We start from the raw sequence: 22,123 nt of genomic DNA, 5'->3' as shown, positions 1-22,123 counted from the left end.
AAAGGTGAACTATTTCCTCATGCATTTTGTCATTTTTTTTTTCATTTTTATTGTCAGCTCATCTTCAATAGGGCTTCTTTTAGAAATCCTGTGGCAGATTGAGATATGTGAATATCTGTTTGCTTTTGCCAAGGACAGTAAGATTATCTCTTGCCCTAGGATCAAATTCTCAAAAATTTCTTAGCTTCAAGGTGCCTCATGGATAGTGTATATTCAGATACCAATGAATGCAAGGCACAAGTCTGAATTTTAAAATTTCTCTCAAGAGACTACTTTTTTCAAACTCTGGTTTCCTTGTCATTCCCAGAAGCTGGTGGGTAAATTATTTCTATCCTTCCCCATGCATGAGTCATGGTTGTATACCAGGTGTCAGGTCCAGTGTTTGTAGGATTTCAGTGTTCTCTCCTGTGCCTGCATGGGTGTGAAACCCAAGGCCGTACATATCATTACTTCTGGTTCGCTGCCTATCCCTCTCTCCCTGTCAGCACCACCATCAAATCAGCCTTCAAATTTGCTACTCCTTATTTTTTTTAAAGATTTTATTTATTTATTTGACAGAGATAGAGACAGCCAGCGAGAGAGGGAACACAAGCAGGGGGAGTGGGAGAGGAAGAAGCAGGCTCACAGCAGAGGAGCCTGATGTGGGGCTCGAACCCGTAACGCCGGGATCACGCCCCGAGCTGAAGGCAGACGCTTAACCGCTGTGCCACCCAGGCGCCCCTGCTACTCCTTATTTTCAAATACAGAGGTTTCACCTCCTCTTTTGAAAGAATGTATATATTACCAGTATTTCCAGGTATTTATATCAGAAAGGCTTACACACTAGCCAAGTTCACAATCTTGCCAGAACGATAGTATCAATTTCTGTCCCCAAATAATGTAACCTAAATTCCAGTGTGAGTTCATTGTACATTTTGTTTGAAATATAAGAATGGTTGTCATCTAACCCTAAAAGGCCAATTGAATAAGGGTTAATTACTGAAGACCTTATTCCCACTTTTGATGCCTTTATAGGGGAAAATCATTTAAATGTAAGACACCAAATCACCAATCCTTCAAACAGCATTCTTCAGTTACTAGGAAAATAAATTATGCTGCTGTCTAGAAAAGACATCATCAAATGTGCTTAATATAGAATTATTTCTTTCTAGCTACTATGTTAATCATATTCTTTCGGAATAGGTGACAGTTTAATGTACTGCGGATTATTTTCCTAAGAGACTATAGATATAGAGAAAAATAGGATAGAAAAAGAACTGAGTCTTTGAAATTATTGCATTTAAACTCTATGAGGTTTTCAGTATTTACTATAAAATAAATATTTGTTGATCCCGAAGAAGGACAGTGGTAGGAGCTGCAAGCAATACAAAGAGTTGTAAATCAGAGCCGCTGCCTTCTAGAAGTGTACTCTCTTCTTAGAGAGTCAAGAGGTAGACACAAAACTACACAAAATTTATTTTTTAAATGCTGGTTTGGTGCAAATTTGAACAGGCAAAAACTTCTTTAAAAGTTTAGAAAGAAATAGAAGTAATTTTAACTGAATCTTTGTGAAGATGGCATTTGAGATGGACGTCAACAGGTGAATACTATTTTGGAGAAGAACATTTAGAAAACATGTAGGTGAGGTGAGTAGTGTGAATAAATTCATGGAAGTAGGAAATTTCACCGTGCATTTGAAGAACAGTGAATATATGAGTTTCTGTGGAGTAGAACACTCTTGAATAAAACAAAAAGCTACCAGGAGAAAGGGTCATAGTATACATGGATGAAGCAGGCCAGGTACTAAACTAAAGGTTACTGAAATTAAGTTCTGAAAGAAGTGGAGAATACAAGCCCTACATGAGGGAACCAACTATGACCTAACTCCAGCCCCAGTATCTGATTTTTCCAGAGAATTTGAGAGTTGGGATTTTTTTGATAAATGTCTGATATTTAAAGATTGGCAAATAATTTAGGACTTGAAAAGCATAGTGGAAGCACAGTGTAAATAACTGTGGACCTGGTCAAGTCCATTGGTCACCAATTTGCCTTTCCAGACACGCAATGAGTAAAAAGAGAGATAAGACCAAAATAATGGGTTGGAGTCTTGGCCGAGATGTGGAGACGTGATCCCTAAGACAAGAGAGACCAGAGAAGGTGTGACCTGATGAATAGAGAATTTTAGGAATTTTTTTCCAAACTCAAAAGGGAGAAACACAGACAATACTTCTCTTTGTGGCATTTGCCAAACTGCTTAGCCCAGCTGGAAATTCCGGCGAAAGGGAATACACATGCTATTTTTAGGAAATTGGTCTCACACTTTATATGCTAGCACTAATGAAAAGTTTTCTTCTGTTTGTTATCCTAATTGTGTGATTATTTTTTATAAAGTGGTATTGAATTTATTAAGAATTTCCACTAGCGTACTTTCTCCATTTGAGATTTTAACAAGCAAGACCGTAAGTGATAGATACATGATAAAAGAGAATTAAACATTATATCTAAACCAATAAGACATCTAGTTTAAAAATGTCCATACCTCTTTTCTCCGTTCTTGTCATGTGTGTATGTGTGGGTGTTTGCTTTGTATTTAGGGTTTCTCTAACTAGCCACAAACTGAAGAAATAATTAAAATGTGTGTCCTAGTCTAAGACCCTATGGAGGCCACTGCTAAAATCTTCTTGCTGAAATGTCGTTTACTTGGACATGAGTCTTTTGGTTTTTGTTTATTTCCACTGAGATTAGTCAGGAAAGACAGAGACAAATCCCAAATTTAATTCCTCAGAAACTCAGAGGCCAGAACCCTGTTTAGATTGAAATGATTCATGAAGTCTCTCTTTGCAAAGAGGGTCGATTTGTTTCCTTGCATATTTGTCAATGCCCCTGTCCTCTACACCAAAATTAAGTAGACTGGCAGAACCTGGATGCCAGAAGATTCTCTCTGTGGAAATATGAAAGACGGAAATAAAAGTTAATGTACATCAAGCTTTATGCAGCTTTCAAACTCTGTATCTATTTTCTCTTATGAAGACATTGAAAACTAATCATTGGCTGGACAGGTTCCTGTGAGCCTATATTTGGTCTCAAAGGGTCAGATGTCACATGACGGTCTGTAAGAATGTGAGTTCTAGATTCAAACTTCAAAATCTGGATCCTCTCCTTACCATCTGTGTGGGTTTATATGTGTCATTTCCCTGTCTAAGGCACTGGCTCCTCATCTGTGAAATGGAAACAGGACTAGCTTCCTCACCCATAATGAAGATCAAGTGAGAGAAAGTGATTCTCGGATGCTCCGTTCATGTTAACAGCTGATACTGGCACTGCCTGCAGCCCTTACTGAAAATCTGTGATGGTCAGATTACAGCCTTATTTTTAGCAGTCTTTCTAGCCTGAAATGGAATTCCGTCAAGGTTGGCTTTTTTTTTAGTGTGATACACAGGAGGGTGGTATTTCTAATTTTATCATTTGCCCATAAAATCATGTTTTTAGTGCTAGCTAATGCCATCAATTTTTAAAATACACTGGTTTGGCTTACAGGTTGCAAAGCTATTCTGTGGCTGAAATGGTATATCTTGGAATATGTGGTGACTCTGACCCTCTAGGAAATAACCAATGAAATGATTTCAAAGAGTCAATTAGTACTTGGTTTAAAAGCATGTCATAACTGAGGAGACATGGTTCCTGTCTCCAATACAGGGTTTTGTATGTTTCATACAAAAAATGCTTGTTCATAGCAATGCAAATGTATTTGCAAAAATCCAAAAATAATACCATGGTGTAATAGGATTCTGAAGAGTTAGATCTTCTTAAATGAATAATCCAGTATTATTTTGTTGACAACTAAGCATATGTGACTCTGCAATTTTTCTGTCAACGTCATGTTCGGTGAATGGTATAAGCAAGTCGTGTTATGGTAGTCATTCTTTACAAAGGCCGTGGCCATATTGAGTGTCTGGTCGGGGAGGGGGACAAACAACGGTTCATTGCCACTGCCAACTTAGAGGATTTTACATTCTTTAAAGTTGGTGAATCACGTATTTTTCATTCTCTGGAAGGGAAAGATTCCATCTTTGGATGGCAAGCTCAATGGAATTACTTTAGTAAAATTCTCTATTTTCTATGAGTCATTAATTGCATTGAGGCATCAATCAAACAATTAAAGTATTTTTATTTGACCAAATATTGAATTGATTTGATGAGGACAGATGTTTTGATCCTACCATTTTGAACCTTGCATTTTAACTAACTCTGTGAATGTTTGTCCTTGCTCTTTTGACCTCTAAGGACAGTTCCATTGTATATTTACTAATACAGATATTTTCACTAGAACAGCAACATTTCTGACTTCTCATCTAGAAAGCACTTGCTACAACTTCCTTATACTTTTTAAAAAGTTTGGATCATATACCTATACAGCCGTGTTAAATAATTCCTTTCCATTTCCTTTTTAACATTTCTATTGCAATTACTTTTATCAAGGTAAGTTCTTTTATATGTAAACTTTACACCAAAGGCTTAATTCATCAATCAATTTTTTCAAATCCCACATCAAGTAGAATGAGTTTTCTTTTGTGACATTTGTACCAAGTCCAATTTTCTCAATGTAAGTTTTAAAGAACTAATTTGTGTTAAGAAGATTTTATTCTTCCAACATTTTTTGGTCAATAACAATTTTACTTTGCACAGTTTTAGCTATTGTGAATTTTATTTTTTGATTATTTCTACTGTGTTGAATTTGTCCCCAATCAATGTTTGCTGTCTTCAGTGTTCCTAAAGAATGTTTATTTTCAATCAGGTCATTTTGTTTTGGAAACTAGCCAAGTTGAACATGCTCTGTTGTAAACATCATCAACTATATTTGTTTCATTTCTATTAACCATGCTTATTAATTGGATAGGATAATTAAAATATGTTATTTCTTTGAACAAGGAACAAAGAGCACGAGATAGAACAATGATGGTATCTAGAGGAGAGAGGCGTCAAGTGTCTTTGCAATCCTAATAGTAGGTCGACACGTCCTTTAAGTTTTTAGACACCTCAGTGGAATCAATCAGGAGACATATGGTTTTGCTAAGGGATGGTGATGCCTCGATATACTTTATTATCTGCCTATATTAATGGATCACTTTCTTCTAACACCCAAATTTCCCCACTGGCATATGTCCATTTTTAGTTATATACATGATATATGATGAAAATTAATTGTCAACTCATCTTCTAATTTAGAAAGCTAATTTGTTTTGGAATCATCTAGTTACTTGTGACAAAGTGATGGAAGACTGCAGAAAAGGTGAAAAAGATCCAACATTTTATGCAGTAATCATACCCCAGGCACCATGACAGATGTTTGACAAAATTATCTTCAAGCATCTCAAAAACAAGAAGGCATTTTTAGTTCCTTTTTGAGTTGCAGGAGCTGGAACTTAGAGGGCTAGCTTCCCTGAAGTCAGATTGCGAACTAGTCATGGGGCTGCAGTCTAAGCCATTCTGCGAACCCAACGCCTGTTTTATATTCATGGCAAGTGTATCTATTCTGTGGTCTTTATGATTGAGAAGGATATGCTTTCTCGCTTAATAAATATGTATTGAGTGCATATTAGGTGCCACACCCTGAGCGAGGCTGGGAATCAAGCGTGTAAGACGACGATAATTCCTACTCTCAAGAAGCAGCGGTCTAGTGGGAGCTGCAGGCAGATAATCAGATGAGATGAAAGGGCAGGAAGACCTCCAGTGGTGGGAGGGGGAGGAGAGGAACAGAGGGCTAAGCGATGGAAATAAAAAATTGATTACATAGATTACTGCTAAGTGAGGGGGATAAAAATAAGTCCAAAATGAAATCACTGGAGGTGCGAGAGTTTTGCAAGATCCTTAAACATGTTTGCAAGTGTGGCATCACTGTGATGATGGCTCGTAATGATTGGAAATTATAATCTAGATACCAGCCTAAGAATACACTGAATGCCAACAACCCAAATTCTTCAGTACTAGCCTCTCTGAAGACTGAAAAGTGTTTCTCCTTCTTCTACATTTATTGGACTTTGTCAGACCTAATGACCCTAAGATGAACCCCCAGAGGTTTCTCCAGCAGTTTCTCAAGGCCTCGGTACCTTTTGCCTGATTGTTTCTTCAAAAGGTTATCTCTAGATTTTAAGAAGGTGCATTATCTTTTTGCATTATTAGCATTCTCAAAATAAAGTAGAAGGAACCCCCTGACTCTAGCAAGAATTATACTAAATTCATCCCCATATTATTTGTGATTTGTCTCCCTCCCTCCCTCTCTCTCTCTTTCTCTCTCTCTCTCACACACACACACACACACACACACACACACATACCTAGGGAGCAAATGATTTGACAATTTTTCCTATCAATTTATTCAAAAGCTTAACATTCTTGCCACAAAGTTATCCATTATATCAAATATTAGTCTTTGATGTATCAATTTAAACCCAACTTTTCTTTTGGCTGATTGCTTTTGTTGACTTTCGATATCTTGGAAGAGAAAAGAGGACATTTTTAAGTTTGCAAACTTGTAGGTTAAACATACTTTCCGTGACTTCCTGTCCCATACCCTTCACTTCAGCCAAATTGCATAAACTCGTTTTCTCCATACGTATATTAAGTGTTCCTGGCCTAGTGCCTTTATTCAGCTTCACAAAATACATTTTCCCTCCATCTCTATTATACTTTGCAGTACAATTTGAATACTCTCCTTCTTTAAACCATTTCTGCTTGCTCCAGCAAGGGGCACTGAGTTCAGGCAAACATATGCTATGATTAGAGCTTCCCGAGTAGACTGAAAGGCAATGATGACCCAGCTCCCTCATCTTTACATCTCACACAGCATCTCCATCGCAAACATTATGCATGGTTACTAAATATTTGGTAAGTGAATGAATTAGTTAATTAATGAATTAGGGGCTATTAAGAAAGAGAGTTGATCTGAATGTACACTGGGCTGGAAATTGTATGTGAGAACAGAGCTTTAGGAGCCAAATCTTGTCATGAAGGTACAATTGCTGACAAAAACAAACAAACAAACAAACAAACAAAATAGGAAAACTGACTGTATTCGATTCTGAGACAAAACATCAAAGATAGACATGAACCATCTGTGGGATGTTCGGAAAAGGGAAACCAGGCACGGGAATGGTCATCCTATGACCTTGAAAAAGGGGACCTCCTAAGTGGGTGGAGTTGCAGCTGAGGCCTTGAAAAACTGTATTTTTAAACCTTGGAAATGCTGCTATATTTTGGAAAAAGAGAGTAGAAATAGGGCCACAGGTTGGGGAACCAGGGAAGGCAGATTGGGCTCAAGCCTAGTCTTAGAGACAGCCAGGGCTGTGACTACTGGGTAACTCACGTGTTCCTGGGTCCTTAGCAGTTGGAACTGGGAGCCAAGTCCTGCCTCCACTACAGCCTGGGCTCAGTAGGGCCCTTCAGTTCTCCCTCAGTCCTGTCTGGGCATGCTGCTGCTGCTTCCTGCCATTTCCTCTCCAGATGTTCTGGTGTCCTTGGACTTCCCTGTTTTCATTACAGTATGCCTCTTGTCATCTCTGCTCTATGCCCAGAGTGGGACAGCTTCCTCCCTGAATGACATCTATCAAACCTGCCCCCTGGCACTTGAAACATGTTTTCCAGAAATGGGACTGAAGGTATTTCAGAAGCTATCATCCAATGAAAGCATAAACACATCCCCCCCCCCAAAACTGCTTGGGTAAGACTTCGGCAATTATGTAAATAAGCTATATACTGTACTTTGATTACAATGTGAGTTAAACCAACTTTCGCATGCCGGGCTGGAGACTAAACCATTGCTTGCCCTTGCTTCCATTGTTTCAAATCCATTACAAAGGCATTACAGTTGCCAAATAATGAATTTGTAAACAGAGTTGGTGTCTGCGGGTGAAATTAAAAGCCAGATGCCAATGAATGGAATGGTTAAAACATGATTCCAAGTGCTTAGTTTATCTAATGTTTTTAATAAAGTCTAAGAAGCTATGTAGGAAAGTGGGTTTTCATAAGAAAAACAAAAGCTGTGTGGTCTCTAATTTCTCCACAGCATGGGCCTGACCTATATAAAGTCTCTTGCAAAGTCCACGTGAGGGTAACCAAAGAGTTCTATTCCTGGAAAATGAAACCTTGGGGACTTGCTGAGAGTTCGGTCTACGGTTCCAAAGAGCTTTCACATTCCCCAAGCGTTTGCTTATGCTGACCATTAACGCATCAATTCCCACCAACTGCCTTTGGAATAATAGCTAAGGCTTCTGGGGGGGGGGGGCTGCAAAGAGCATCACAAAAGTTTCCATGCTCAAAAAACAAATAACCCCGCGTCTCCAGACCACACGTCCTAGATGATGGTGACTATAAGCAGCAGAAGACAGTATGGGAAATTTCTATTTGTAGGTGGAGGGGAACAGCAATCACACAGAAAAATCAACCGGGGCAGCCATTTCTCTGAAAGAGATGCAGATGGTCAGGAGCGTGCTAATACCAAAACCTTGATTGACAAGAAGGATCAGAGGTAGCATGGCGTATTAACAAGTGTAAAGACTCAACTCAGACAAACCCAGACTCAAAAGCTTGTCCTTCTCCTTAACAGATGTCTATTCTTCGTCATGTTTGACTTGGCCTTTCCAAGTACTAATATCTTAATATCAACATTTTAGATTATAATTCTTGGCTCTTCGAGTTGTAAGAAACTGTTACACAATAGAAGATCAAATTAAATACTATATAAAATATTCAGCACATTGTCTGATCAGTGTGTGGTCTCCTGCCACAAAGGCACAAGCAAGAATATTACGACAAACTGTTTTTACCATAACAAGTGAAGTTAACAGCAAAGCAAATTGATGACAAGATATTCTAAGCCTATGTCCTTCCCATTTCGTGTCTTCAGTACCTCATGATGGAAAGTGGCATTTGTAATATGAATGGTGCAAAATCCCTGATTTGCAAGAAGGATGTGATTGTGTTTATTTCTGCTATTGTGTTCATTATTTTCTACGGATGGAAATGAGATGCTGGGTTAATATTTTATACCAATCTTCAGTAATGAAGGGTTTTAGAAGTCTGCATTACTTTCAGTAAGACAGAAGACCTTCATTCCTCTCAAACAGCAGCAGCAACAATAAGAATAGCTTTTATTTAGTGCTTGCTATGTTTAATACTGCATTCTGCTGAGCCTTCCATGTGACCTCTGCCTCTTGACATCACAGCAGCCTATGAAGTGAGTTTGTCATGTTCTTCATTTTAGCCAGGAGGAGTCTAGGGCCCAAGAGCATGAGCAACTTAGCCAACATCACACAACTAAGTAGCACTTTCCTATGCTGCATTGCTCGCCTTCTGAAGTATCCAGGTTTACTGGACTCCCGGTCAGACACATTTCTCTGTTGTCATGTTTCTCTTCTGCGTTCTCCCTGCCTCTCTCGTTCCTTGATTTGTTGTCTCTGGGCACTCTGTGTCTCATTCGTAAAAATTTCCATGGCACCTGTGCGGGTCTCGGGCACACCCCGTTGCCCTGTGTTAACTTCACATCCTACCGCTCAGCCATGCACTCGCTGAAAACTTACTTTGGAATGTTCATGCAAACTCCCACCACTTATTGTATTTCATTCCCCATCAAGCCATCAAACAAAGTTAGTTAAATGTTTTTAAAGGCATTACTGGACATATGAATCAGAATCAGCTCTTCTAAAGGAGAACAAAGGCTGACACCTCAAAGTTGGTGTTTTATTTTGACACGTGGGCATTTCCTAGAAACTTGAAGAAAATGCCTTTAGAACAGTCCCAATGCCAAGTAAGGTAAATAAAATCCAGAGGACTCTATAATGGGGTATTTGAATGCAACATTCCAGCATATTGTATGGCTTAACTTATTTGAGTTACTTTTATAATTGAGATGCTAGAAAATGTATCTCCTTTAATGCATTTGGAAGAAATGTAATTAGAACTTTATTTTGAAGTTCTACAAACCAGAGAAACTTGAGATTCCTTTTTAATGGATGTCAGAGCCCATCCTTCTGATTTAAATGACTGCCAGGCAACTACTACAGCTGAGAAATGGTTTGCAAACGTAGGATGTGTCAATTCATTTTTCTTCCCTCGGTTTGTAGCAACTCTGAATCTTTGAGAGAAAAGAGAGAACAAAAAGGCAATTGGGGGCAGATAATGAAAATAAACTTTAGCATACCAGAAAAGTAAAATTACTTGGCTGGATTCAATTATTTTCATCCTCAATTATTTTCCTGAAACATGTTTTTGTACCTTCGTGCAAAGGATGAGTGCTTTGGATTAGAATTTTCTTTCTTTTTTTTTTTTTTAAAGATTTTATTTATTTATTCGACAGAGATAGAGACAGCCAGAGAGAGAGGGAACACAAGCAGGGGGAGTGGGAGAGGAAGAAACAGGCTCACAGCAGAGGAGCCTGATGTGGGGCTCGATCCCATAACGCCGGGATCACGCCCTGAGCCGAAGGCAGATGCTTTTAACCGCTGTGCCACCCAGGCGCCCCTGGATTAGAATTTTCTTAGTGAGTGACAAGTTGTTGTCTTTGTAAATGATACTCTGAGCTCAGACACCAACGGACGTCTCACAAACTCATTAAGCCATGAAAAACATATGAGCAATGACTCAAGAAAAAATGCGCATGTTGAGGCAGATCCGAAAACATTGTCAACTGTAAGAGCATTTTATATACGGTTGGTTCCTAGTTTATGTTCTGTTAACTTCGCCAGGAGCCTAATCTTTGTTAGAATTTCCTCTATTTTTAGCCAAGATTTGGAGGCATTTGGAAGTGCCTCCGTTGGTTGGAAACAGATGGCCTGCACTGCCTCTTCTTAGGATCAGTCAGAAAACTCTATAGTAGCTGCTCAACTGTGGTTTCAGGTTGTTTCACATTTCTCATTCTTTCTAGAGTGTTTTTGTTTGGTTTGTTGTGGTTTTTGTGTTTTGCTGCATGTGATGATGGTCTATTTTGGTAGTTTACCATAGAGTATAACCTTTAAAATCATCATTGCTTAAGTGAAATGCTATACCTTAGTAATCAATATTCAGGAAATTTCTTTAATACAAACTTAATATTCAAGTAGACTTTAGAGAACTTGCACTCTTGTTTTAGGACAAGTGATACATTCTTTTCTTGCCAGTACCAATATCACATAAAATTGCTTCTGAAAAATTGTTCAGCAGTGGAAATAGAGCAGAAATGATCCATGCATCAAAATGTGAAAACCTTCCTTCCTTATCCCACCAATATTTGCTGATGGGTCATCACTCAAATAATAAAAAACAAATAAAAAATGAAGGTTATTTCACAAGCATTTTGCTTCAAGAAAATCAACCACTTGTGATGAAACGTTATAGGATCTTATTTCATGAAATCTTAGATCTGAAAAAGATTACTAAAAGATTACGGAAAAAGAGATTACTCAATCCAGTCACCTCATATTCAAGATGGAAAAATGGAAGACCAGAAAGGCTAACTGATGCATAAAGGATGATACATCAACTTAATTAATGGCAGGACCAAGATTAGGACCCTCATTTCCTGTCTCAGAGTCCAGTCTCTATCATTGTATGGTTAATCCTTTTTGTTTCAGAGTTTTACCTCAAGAGTAAGTTACACCATTTCAGAAATGTAAGACACCTCTTGGTTTATGAGAACCAAAATGTGCAATTAGTGGAAACTCCAAGTGATGGAGTTCCTGTTCAAATTGGAACCCCAGATTTACTGATGCCTTCTCCTTAATGGAATCAACAAATCAGTATCAAGTACCACTGTAGCCTGGTGCCCTTCTAGTCTTATCCATGGTCATATCCTGTAACATGGGGTTGGAGTGGAAGGTGGAGAATGAGTTTTGGAAACTAAGTCTCCGAACTTCTCCTTAACTCTATTTCTTACATTAAAATACAGAAAGCCCATAGTTCAATTAGTAGTAATGTGTCAATGTTAATTTCATAGTTTGGTAAATATTAAGATATTAATATTAGGGGAAACTTGGTGAAGGATATACAGGGATTCTTTGTACTCTTTGCAACTTTTGTATTAGTCAAAATTATCCCAAAATAAAAAGGTTGTTGAAATAAAAAAACAAACAAAACAAAAACCTACAGGGACAGGTACTAATTGAACCTTAAGGAATGGAGATAAATATGTAGATATTTTAAGAGACAATGGAGATGAAATCTTGAGCTTTTTTGTAATATTTTGTTTGTGGTTAACAACTCTTTTTTTGAATGTGTGTAACAGTAGATACAACACCTCACAAATGCTTTGGCTTTCCGTTGCCACACAATCGCCACCCCTACAAAACCCACGAAAGCACATGCACACACCCAGGCTTCTGACACCTATCTTCATATGTCTCAATCAACCCTGCAGCTGGGCAGGCCCACACCTCAGCCCCTTGTGGGAGGCTGGAGAGACCAGAGATGTTCTCATGCTGTGCGCCACAATCGTTGTCTCCGCCTGCTTTGCGTCTCCCAGTCAGACACCTCCTGTCTTAGGACTCATAAGACTCACAGTGCTTTTCTACCTCTCGTCTGAATGAAGTCCAGAAGGATTAAGTATGGAGGGAGGGGAAGCAAATGTTAACTATAGTATTTTCTATGCTTGGAATTTACATTAGAAGCCTCTTGATCCTTGCTGAAGTAATATTCGGGTTCTAAATGCCATGCTATCCCATGCCTACAGTGTAAATTATGTTTGGATAGTTCTTCTATTTTCTCTGATATGATATGTGCCTTTGGGACACAATCCCCCGCTCTAAGCAAAAGTGGCCACTGGAAATGCAAACTTATTTAATAATGCTTTCAACAAGCACAATTAAAAAGATCATTTAAAATGATTACTTCTTTATAAGCAGTGTAGTATAGCAGAAAGATCATGGATGTTTAGTTAGAAAGGTATGGATTTGCCTCTCAGTTCTAAAAACTCCCTAAAAGAAAGGAGAAAATTGCTGAACTTCTCTGTTGGGACTCCATCAGTTAAAAAAAAAAAAAAGGCAGAGTAATTGTGATAGTTGTATGAAAATGATATTATGTGAAAGCCTAGTAAAACACTTGACATTTATTAAATGTTGGCTGCTGTTGAAATGTTGTTGGTACTCCACCACGTCCCCTCAATCTGTATGACTCCCATCCTTAGAATCTGTATCTATGCCTGAGGCACTGTCCTCTGATGTGGAAGGCTCCTTCAATAGAAGTCATGGCAATGGTGAGGAAGTCATGCTCCCTTGGAGCTGCCCGCAATCAATGAGGGCTGATAGTTGGTGTATATATTCCCCTGTTCCAACAGAGGGTGTGGTCCACACTGGTCCCAGAGTTTCTCCAGTGGGATTAAGCTCCAATTGCCTATAGCAATAACTTGCTTAATTAGGCATACGTCATTGGCTGCCTCCACTCTCTTTGCCCCTTCCCTATTCTCTTCTAAAAATTTTTACTGGGCCCAACACTTAAATAAATTACTTATAGTTAAAGCCATGTTTCAGGGTCTGCTTCTGGGGAGCCTTAACAAAAACTATGTCTTTCTTACCATGTGTGTCCACCATAATAAAGAACGGCACCTTGCTTGGAAAGGCATTCAGGTGCACTGCAACACTAGTACTCTTGGGTCTATAGCAAGTTGAAGTACGGGGCATAGTGGTCAAGAACTTGGGCTCCAACCACACAGATATCTGGATTAAAATCCTGATACTGCCATCTTGAGCAAGTTATTTAATCTCCCTGAGCCTTAGCTTTCTCATCTTTAAAATGGGGGTAATAATTTCTAAATGGTTATAATGATTAATGAAGTAATGAATCAGAATATGGACGCTATGGATGATAATTGTACCTAGTCCATAGAGTTAGTGCCTATAAATGAGGTGGAAGATGGCCTGCTCCAGTAGAGTGTCTGGAGCATAGAAAGGTCTCAGTAAAATGTAAACCATGTGCCAACTTAGTAATAAGAAAGCTCTAGCATAGGCTCCATTCTTGCTTCTAGCTAAATCCTAATACAACATGGTTCATTCATACCAAATTAAGTAAAGTACCATTTTTTTAAAAAAGATTTTATTTATTTATTTGACAGAAAGACACGATGAGAGAGGGAACACAAGTAAGGGGAGTGTGAGAGGGAGAAGCAGGCTTCCCGCAGAGCAAAGACCCCAATGAGGGGCTCGATCCCAGGACCCAGGGATCATGACCTGAGCTGAAGGCGGACGCTTACAGGCTGAGCCACCCAGGGGCCCCAGGAAAGTACCATTTTGAATTATAGGTGTGATTATGTATGTGCTAGTCCCTTCTCTCTTTTCTCTACCCATAAAAACACATCTTAACACACACATATAAACCTGATTTAATAAGCTTATATTTTACTGGGTAGTTTTTCATATTACTAAGGTATTTTCTATGACAAAGAAATTCACCATAGGCTTTCTTGAAATAACATGCTCCTATTCCTTTCATTAAACCTAAAATATCTGCTAATTTACCAAATGCTAACCTAAACTAAACTTTTCAAGAACACATATGTTGTATAAAGCAGGTCACACCTGTACAAACTGTGCACACAGATGCATCATAAAAGTAAGTAAATTATTGTAGGAAACCAAAAAGGTAAAATAATTAAAAACTCCCATTTAGAGTTAAAAGTATGTAATTAAGCAAAATATTGGGCCAATGGTAAGTATGCAATGAAAAATATATGGATTGAATTATACTAAATTATAGGCTCTTCTGGGCATAATCATTAAGAGTCATTCTATCTCTGAAATTGATCTTTATTCCTCAAATCTACTCTTTTATTTATCTAATCAATTTTATTAATGACAGGATTATTTTATGGTATCTTTCCTTTTTATCAGAAGGCAATGTATTCAGTACATTTAGATTCTACTTTATGCTGTGTATGTTTTTTCCTTCAAAATGTTGTTTAGGAAAAAAAAAATTGAGCAGAAGCAGACAGACTGTTCTAGGACATCCCTTCCTTTAGAGATGAGTTTCTCTGGCATAAAAAAAAATTGGCTTCCAAATTGGTTAAACTGTTTCTTCTGTACAGTACAGTGACGTGTTGTCTTGTTACAGTGAACATGTGCTCTCATTTCGGACGAGCTGTTCCGTGAAAAAGTTTTATTTAGCCCACAGAGCCAATCCCCGGATTTGTGGGTGTTACCTCCTTTTCATGTTACCAGGTTTTGTCATCATCATTATTGCTTTCGCTCCGTCAGCTGTAACACAGTTTAGTAGCAACCTTTCTTAAAAAAACAAGATGTTTCTGAAAATAGGCAGAACAGTTGGCTAGACAGAAAAGAGATATCAACAAAAGTAGGTCTGTTGTTCCTCTGTGTTTTGCTCCCTGAATCACTTCTGAGAGAGCTTCACACATTGTAAATGAACAGGCTTTGGATGAGGATATAATCTAATATAATCTGTATGTCCTAATACAAACTTTTATCCTATTTTATTACAGAAATCAATTTATATGGACACTGATTTGTTTCAGAGAATTCTTAAGTGTTTTACTTTTGTTCAAATTAAGGAGTTTGACCAAATATATTGACTGGGTTGGTTTGTTTGCTTTTTTTTTTTTTTTTAAGTGAGAAAACTGGCTTCTGTAAGAAAATGAAAATCTTAATTCAAGATCAATAGATGGATCCAGTTGTTTCTTCATGGTCTGATTGTACAGCTGATTCAGCCAAGAGGAAATAGTAGCTTTATTGTTTCTGATTTTTTCTTCCTCTGTGCATCAACTAAAACAAAAATTAGGTCACGTCTTTGGACAAAATGACCTTTTCCAGCTTCACAGTAATTAGCAGAAATGGCCAATATGGGACAAAGGGATAAGCCCCTCTAATTACTTCCTTGTCCAGCAGAAATAATATGACATTCCTTTCAGAGCACAAGTTGGAAGACACATGAGAAACAGCCAACCCACTAGCCATTCAAGCATCCTGTGGTTCTCATATTTGACAATGTTTGGATCAAATGCCTACAGGGGCACTGTTCTGAGAAATCAATATCCTGAATAGGATGATAAATTCAGATGTTATCTCTGCTTCCTGATTTTACCTCTGTGTCTGGACTGTCTTCCTACAGTGTACATAAATATACCAGTAATATTTTTTAAATGCACATTTGATTTGCTTTTGCGATATCTCTTCATTTAATCTTGGATAAGTTTTCTCTATTTCTCAGTCGTTTTCTATACAAGATTAAACTAAATTTTTATCAAATCGCCCTTTATCACTTCCTCCTTCCCTCACTTAAACTTCTAAAACAGAGCTTTTTAATCCGATATGTATGAAAGGGCTTCAGGAAGCCATGAGCCAACTGAAAATGAATGCAGAGTGGTACAAGTGTCTTCACATGTACTTCGTTCTGACAAAAGGATCATGTGGGTGTATAACTCCTCCAATTTTAAGAACTACTGCCATCTGGATTTTCTCCCTCTTGTTGCTATTAGTTAGGAAATGCTAATCCCTACCTTAGATTCTACTGAATACACGGGGTCACCACTTCCTTTTCCATTACAGTTCTTCGGTGGTCCCTTATTTTCTCTTACCTTTCTGGATTTTGTACTTTCTTATTCCAATGTAAGTAAGAAAAGCAAGAGAGAGAAAAGAGATATGATAGACTAACCCTCTGCCAATTACAGTGGTTGGCATGTTCATATGTGGCACCTCATTTGATCACTGCACCCCTACAAGTTAGACAGTATCCTTTTTTCTACAGATGAGAAAAGTGAATCTCAAAGAAATTAGTCATTCCTACAGCCTGTAAATGGAAGAATCCAGATTTAAATCTGTGTTGAATCTAGTGTCGGGGAGGAAATTTTTCCTTCCTCCCTTTTATGTTCTTTGGCTGGCCTAATAATTACATTGACATAAGACAATCAAACAGAAGAAAAACAATTTAATTTAGTACATATAGGAGTCTCACATAGACATGAGGGGGTCAAAGACAGGCAATTGAGGCTTATAATGTCTTCCTGAGCTAAGGCAAAGGGAGCTTCAAAGGGAAGGAAGACCATTCACTGGAGGATGAGAAGAGCAAATATTTGCTGTTCTGATGTAAAAAGTTATCCCTGATAATAGTTCTGTTCTTGATACAGGCCCCCTATCTAAATTCTTTTAGGTAGTTGAGGGGGAAGTAAAAGGCTCTTCTTGAGTCTGTTAAGCCTTGATTGCCTTCAACTCAAATAATTCACATGCCAAAGTGGCACATTCTGGGGGCAGCCTGCCCTGAACCCCATCACTAAAGTTTATTCTGTCACAAAGCTTTTCCAGACAGAGTAAATGGTCATAGCTTACTAACAGCATCACCTTTTATAACATGTAACTTACATTTTATTATTATTTGCTATCATCAAAACATACATTCATTATTCTAGTACAAATTTACAAACGCACATATGCTGTTTTAGTGCATCAGTGTTGTCATATTGTCTCATACTGCGACAGAGTGCAAGAATCATTTATACATTCATTAATTCGCTCACTTTTAAAAATAACATGTATTAAACCTTACTCTTGTCAATGCTTTGCTAAGTTCTGGAATAGTTGTTCTAAGTTCTACCTTCACATTAGATTTTACTGGGGGCCTTTTAAAAAATGCCAGTACCTGGCCTTGGCAACAGACGTTTAGATGCTGTTAGTGGAGGTGGCACTTGGGCAGTGTATTTTCAAAAAGCTTTCCCAGGCATGGCCGGTGTTGAGAACCATCGTTCTAGAGTAGTGGTTTTTCAAAGCATAGTCCCTCCATCTGCAGCATCAGCATCAAGTGGGAACCCATTACAAAACAGATTCTTGGACCCCACCCAGCCTCCTGAACTGTACCAGAAACTCCAGAGATAGGACTTAGCTATCTCTGTTTAACAAGCCCTCTAGATGTTTCTGAGGCAAGCTAAAGGTTGAGACATACTTCTCTAGGGACACAGGATGAATAAGGCACAATACTTGCCACTAAGCAATTCTCCTTGGTTTCAAGGAGCTCCCAGTTGTTTAAAATATGCATTTAATTACCTAGCACAGTTCCATAATCTATAACTGTAGTTGATAATGACAGCATTATTACTACTTAAAAAGTGTAATGACTTTCATCTCTTCTGGGGCAGCCGTTAAATGAAGTGTTTATAAGAAAGTATGGTCAGTGAATAACATCTCTTAACAAAAGTCTTATGAACTGTATGGGTTCAGCTGAATTGTCACAGTGTTTTGTAACATACACACACACAGTGAGAGAGACAGAATTTTAAAATACACAACTTTAGAGGGTAAGTAGTTCCAATAAAGGATTTTAAAGTGGTCTTTTTGTTGTGTTTCCATTCTATTACTGTCAATATCGTATTTGCTATTTCTCATCTTTACTAACGTAGCTTTTTTTTACAGCGTTATGACAGCATAATTGACATACAATAAACGGCATACACTTGAAGCACTTAATTTGATCCGTTTGGGCACATATATACACCAGGACTATAAAACAGCTGCAAGGGGCATCCAGTTCTATTCCAGATGCCTCTTAATTGTGCAGCTCTCCCCCTCTACCTCCAAATAGCAGAATGGGGTTGCAGAGAAGGCTTCCTGAAGAAGGTAGCATGAGCTAAGACTTATAAGCCAACTAGATGTCACCCCAAGTGAATAAAATGGGGCAAGTTGTGCAGGATGGAAATAAAGCACTTCTCATTTGTGTGAAGTCTAGATTCTTGTGGTTGTTATTATTTATCATCATGTAGGGTTTAAAAATACCTGCTAGACCCCTTTGTCTCTTAAAATTCCAATTGAGAAAGGAGCTTAGCCACTATTCATGTAGGGTTTAAAAATACCTGCTAGACCCCTTTGTCTCTTAAAATTCCAATTGAGAAAGGAGCTTAGCCACTATTCATGTAGGGTTTAAAAATACCTGCTAGACCCCTTTGTCTCTTAAAATTCCAATTGAGAAAGGAGCTTAGCCACTAAGGAAATACACAACACTGTTACTGACAGTAGCAATCCCGGTTTCTATCTCTGCAGGTAATCGCCTGCAGTAGGGAAACCTGTTTAGCTTCGACCACCCATCTGCTCTTGAATGCCCACTTTTCTGCTGTGTCTTATACAGAACAGCTTGCATAAAAGTGATATTTTTGCTTTTGTAGCAATGGAATCTTATTCTTTGCCTTTAACTTCCTTTTAACTTTTCTCTCTTCTTTCTCCTGGGCAAATTAGTATGTCCCTAAATGTTCATTTATCATTACCGTCAGGTGCTCATACCGGGACTTTACTCTGTGGGCTTAAGTTCTCATTCTTTCTTCCATTGCAGGCTGGCTCCATGAGCTGGGAAAGAGACTAGAATCTCCATACTACGGCAACAATACCTTAGGGGGCCCGTCGATCCGAAGTGCCTATATTGCCGCTCTGTACTTCACCCTCAGCAGCCTCACCAGCGTCGGGTTTGGGAATGTCTCTGCTAATACAGATGCAGAAAAGATCTTCTCCATCTGCACCATGCTGATTGGTGGTAAGGCAAATTAATTCTTCTTTCACACCAACAGAAGGTGCCATGCCATTGCTCTTCTGTTTATTCGGTCCTAAAACAAAATAGAGATACATTATTTAAATTGGAAGAGTCCAAAAGCACACATTAGAAAATCAGTGACAAACACTTTAATACACATATAGATTATCAGTGAAAGTCTGTGATGTCAAAGAATTCCATTTTCTGGACAGATGAAGAAGTAACCATTTACTTGATGGCTGATTTTGAAAGGACAGGAACTTTGTTTTCTCGGTGTACTGTTTACCCCTAGTGTTTGTGAATTACACGAGTCTGAATTGCAAGTATACGTTGAAACTCCATTTTATCATCTCGAACAGGTCAGTGTTATCAAACTGTATTAATCCTAATATAGTACATTAAAGATGTTTGATAGATCACTTAGTTAAAAATAACAGCAAAAACAAAGAAAAACACCCAATACAATAATAAATATTTAACATTTTAAAAATCGTTTTTATGTTCCATTCTCTGTGCTAACTGCTTCAGTACAATACTCTGAGTAATTCTAAAGGCAAATCTATGGGTTGGGCACTATAACTATCCCATTTAACAAATAGAAAAATTAATACACTATCGTCTCTGAGCCCCAAACCCACCTTCTGGGCTGTGCTTTGTAATGCTGGGGTTTGGACTCTGCAAACCTCATTTTTCTTTGCCAGCCGATTGGAGTTCCTTCCGCCGATAGGGGCGCCAGAGCGAGACTGGAAAGCAGGACGTGGAGAGAGGAGACTGTCTGCTCCTGTGTCTGGTGCACCGTCAGCGGCAGACCATCTCTATCAGCAGCAGACGGTCCCAGCGTTCAGCATCTTCAGGCACTCCAGCCTCATTGGGTCTTTTTGGAGATCTTGGCATCAGTTGGGAGCGCCTCCACATCCAAAGTCAGAGCCCTGGTTCCTTATGGCTTCTCACAGCTCCTCCTTCGGGCTTCTCTGTTCTGAAAGCACACTTTTTCCCTGTGTTTATCCATCTCCAAGGACAGAGCGATTAGTCTATCCATGTTACCGCTATACTCTCTTTTTGCTCACTTAGCTCTCTAGCCCCAGAAAAACCAATTCTCTATAGTGAATTTCCTCCATTGAAACCTTTAGTTTAATTTCCCTTTTCTGAACCTTCTAACTTACTCAGGATTGACACTATTATTATTCACAGCTTTCAGATGATAAAATCTAAAGCTTGGAGAAAGAAAGAAACTTTCCCAATGTCACACCATTAGTAAGTAAAAGAGGCAAGGTCTGAACCTAGATAAATGCTTACTTCCGTATATAAATACATAATCGGAAACTTACTAAATGACAAGCCGGGTCTCATGGAGTAGTAGGAGATGTGATTGTTTACCTGGGACAAGTAAATGTTCTTCTTAGGCCAGAATTCTTAAACTAGGATTCTATCAGTGTTTTTTGCCCCATATGCTTCTCCCTAAAAGCCTGTTTTATTGTCTTTTTTTAATCTTCTTAATCCCAGCCATCTTTTAGAATTTCGAGCCTTATACTAGGGGATGGTTCCTACCAGCTTCCTTGCGTGGAAGATGTAAAATGAGTATGCGGGTCTTTAAGCAATGACTCATCCAGCCCATGGCGAAATCAAAGAAGTATAAAGCCAAGCCTTCCCTCAAGGAACTTATGATCCAGTTTGGAAGAGATGGGCTGAAACACCTGGAAAGAGTTTTAATAATAGCAGGCAGTAAACGCTAAATGCCAAATCAGTTAGGAAGTTCAGAGGCGGTGACAAAGCAAGGGCGAGGGATGGGGAGAATTTCTTGGAAAGGCAGTGCTTATGGCAGAGATGCTGAAGTGGCATGCTGGGACTGCAGCAGTTGTCACAGGCTCTTGGCTGACGTACAGCACCAACAGCCCAGGGAGCAGAGAACAGAAACTCTCACTTTCTGAAGAGCTACAACGTGCCAGACACCGGTGGTGGTTTTATACCCAGTATTATGACTTCTACAATTGCCAGTCTCCTCCATGGCCCGTCTTTCAGCTTAGCAAAATGACAAGCATTTTGTCATCATACTTATTTAATATTTGCCCATATTTCTCCTATTCCTGGTGGAAATTTGAGGAAATGCTCAAATGCTCAAGGCTTACCCTACTGATTTGACATTTCAAGAATCCGCTAGATAATTGAGCTTTTATTCTCTATTTATCCGCATGCTATACTGTGAATGGTCCTGGATCAGAAATGGTTAAGGCATAAATTATTCCCTGCTATTCACTGTAAGTAGAAAGCAATGCTGGTCACAGGGCCAAAAGGTAGGGGAAATAATCAAATAATGTTACTTTGTCACTTGTTAAATTTTCATTGATCAGATTATCCTGGTGCAAAACCAGTGTTCATTTGTCAGTGCCATTAAAACATTTAGGTGACTTGAATAGCAGTTAGGAAACCACTTTTGAATGGCAAATGGCATCTAAGTAACTTGAATTTATTAGTTAAAGCTTCTCAAGTTTGTGAGAAATAACTCTGTATTATTGTGACAATTACCCTCAGCTAGAAGAAATGATGCCTGTATTTTAATATTTCCTAATTAACTAACTAGCATAACTTTGAGACCTAATCATAAGCGCTCGCAATATGGAACATTTTGTTCACTTCAGTCCCATAACACTATGAGACAGAAGTTATTAAC

At 38.6% G+C, this 22,123-nt stretch overlaps 1 protein-coding gene across 2 annotated transcripts in view; it reads left to right on the top strand.

Annotated features, from left to right (window-relative positions):
• KCNH8 (potassium voltage-gated channel subfamily H member 8) overlaps positions 1-22,123 on the top strand; it is a 360,902-nt gene that overhangs the window by 273,068 nt on the left and 65,711 nt on the right. For both annotated transcript variants that reach the window (XM_045791943.2, XM_087870334.1), the window contains exon 8: positions 19,261-19,458. In XM_045791943.2, coding sequence (XP_045647899.1) covers positions 19,261-19,458 — 198 coding nt within the window. The remainder of the gene's footprint in view (positions 1-19,260; positions 19,459-22,123) is intronic.

Source organism: Ursus americanus, chromosome 20, assembly GCF_024610735.1.
Source record: "Ursus americanus isolate L20-20 chromosome 20, mUrsAme1.1.p, whole genome shotgun sequence".
NCBI classification, from domain to species: domain Eukaryota; kingdom Metazoa; phylum Chordata; class Mammalia; order Carnivora; family Ursidae; genus Ursus; species Ursus americanus.
The sequence above is the reverse complement of the archived record's forward strand: the minus strand, read 5'-3'. Positions and strand labels throughout refer to the sequence as shown.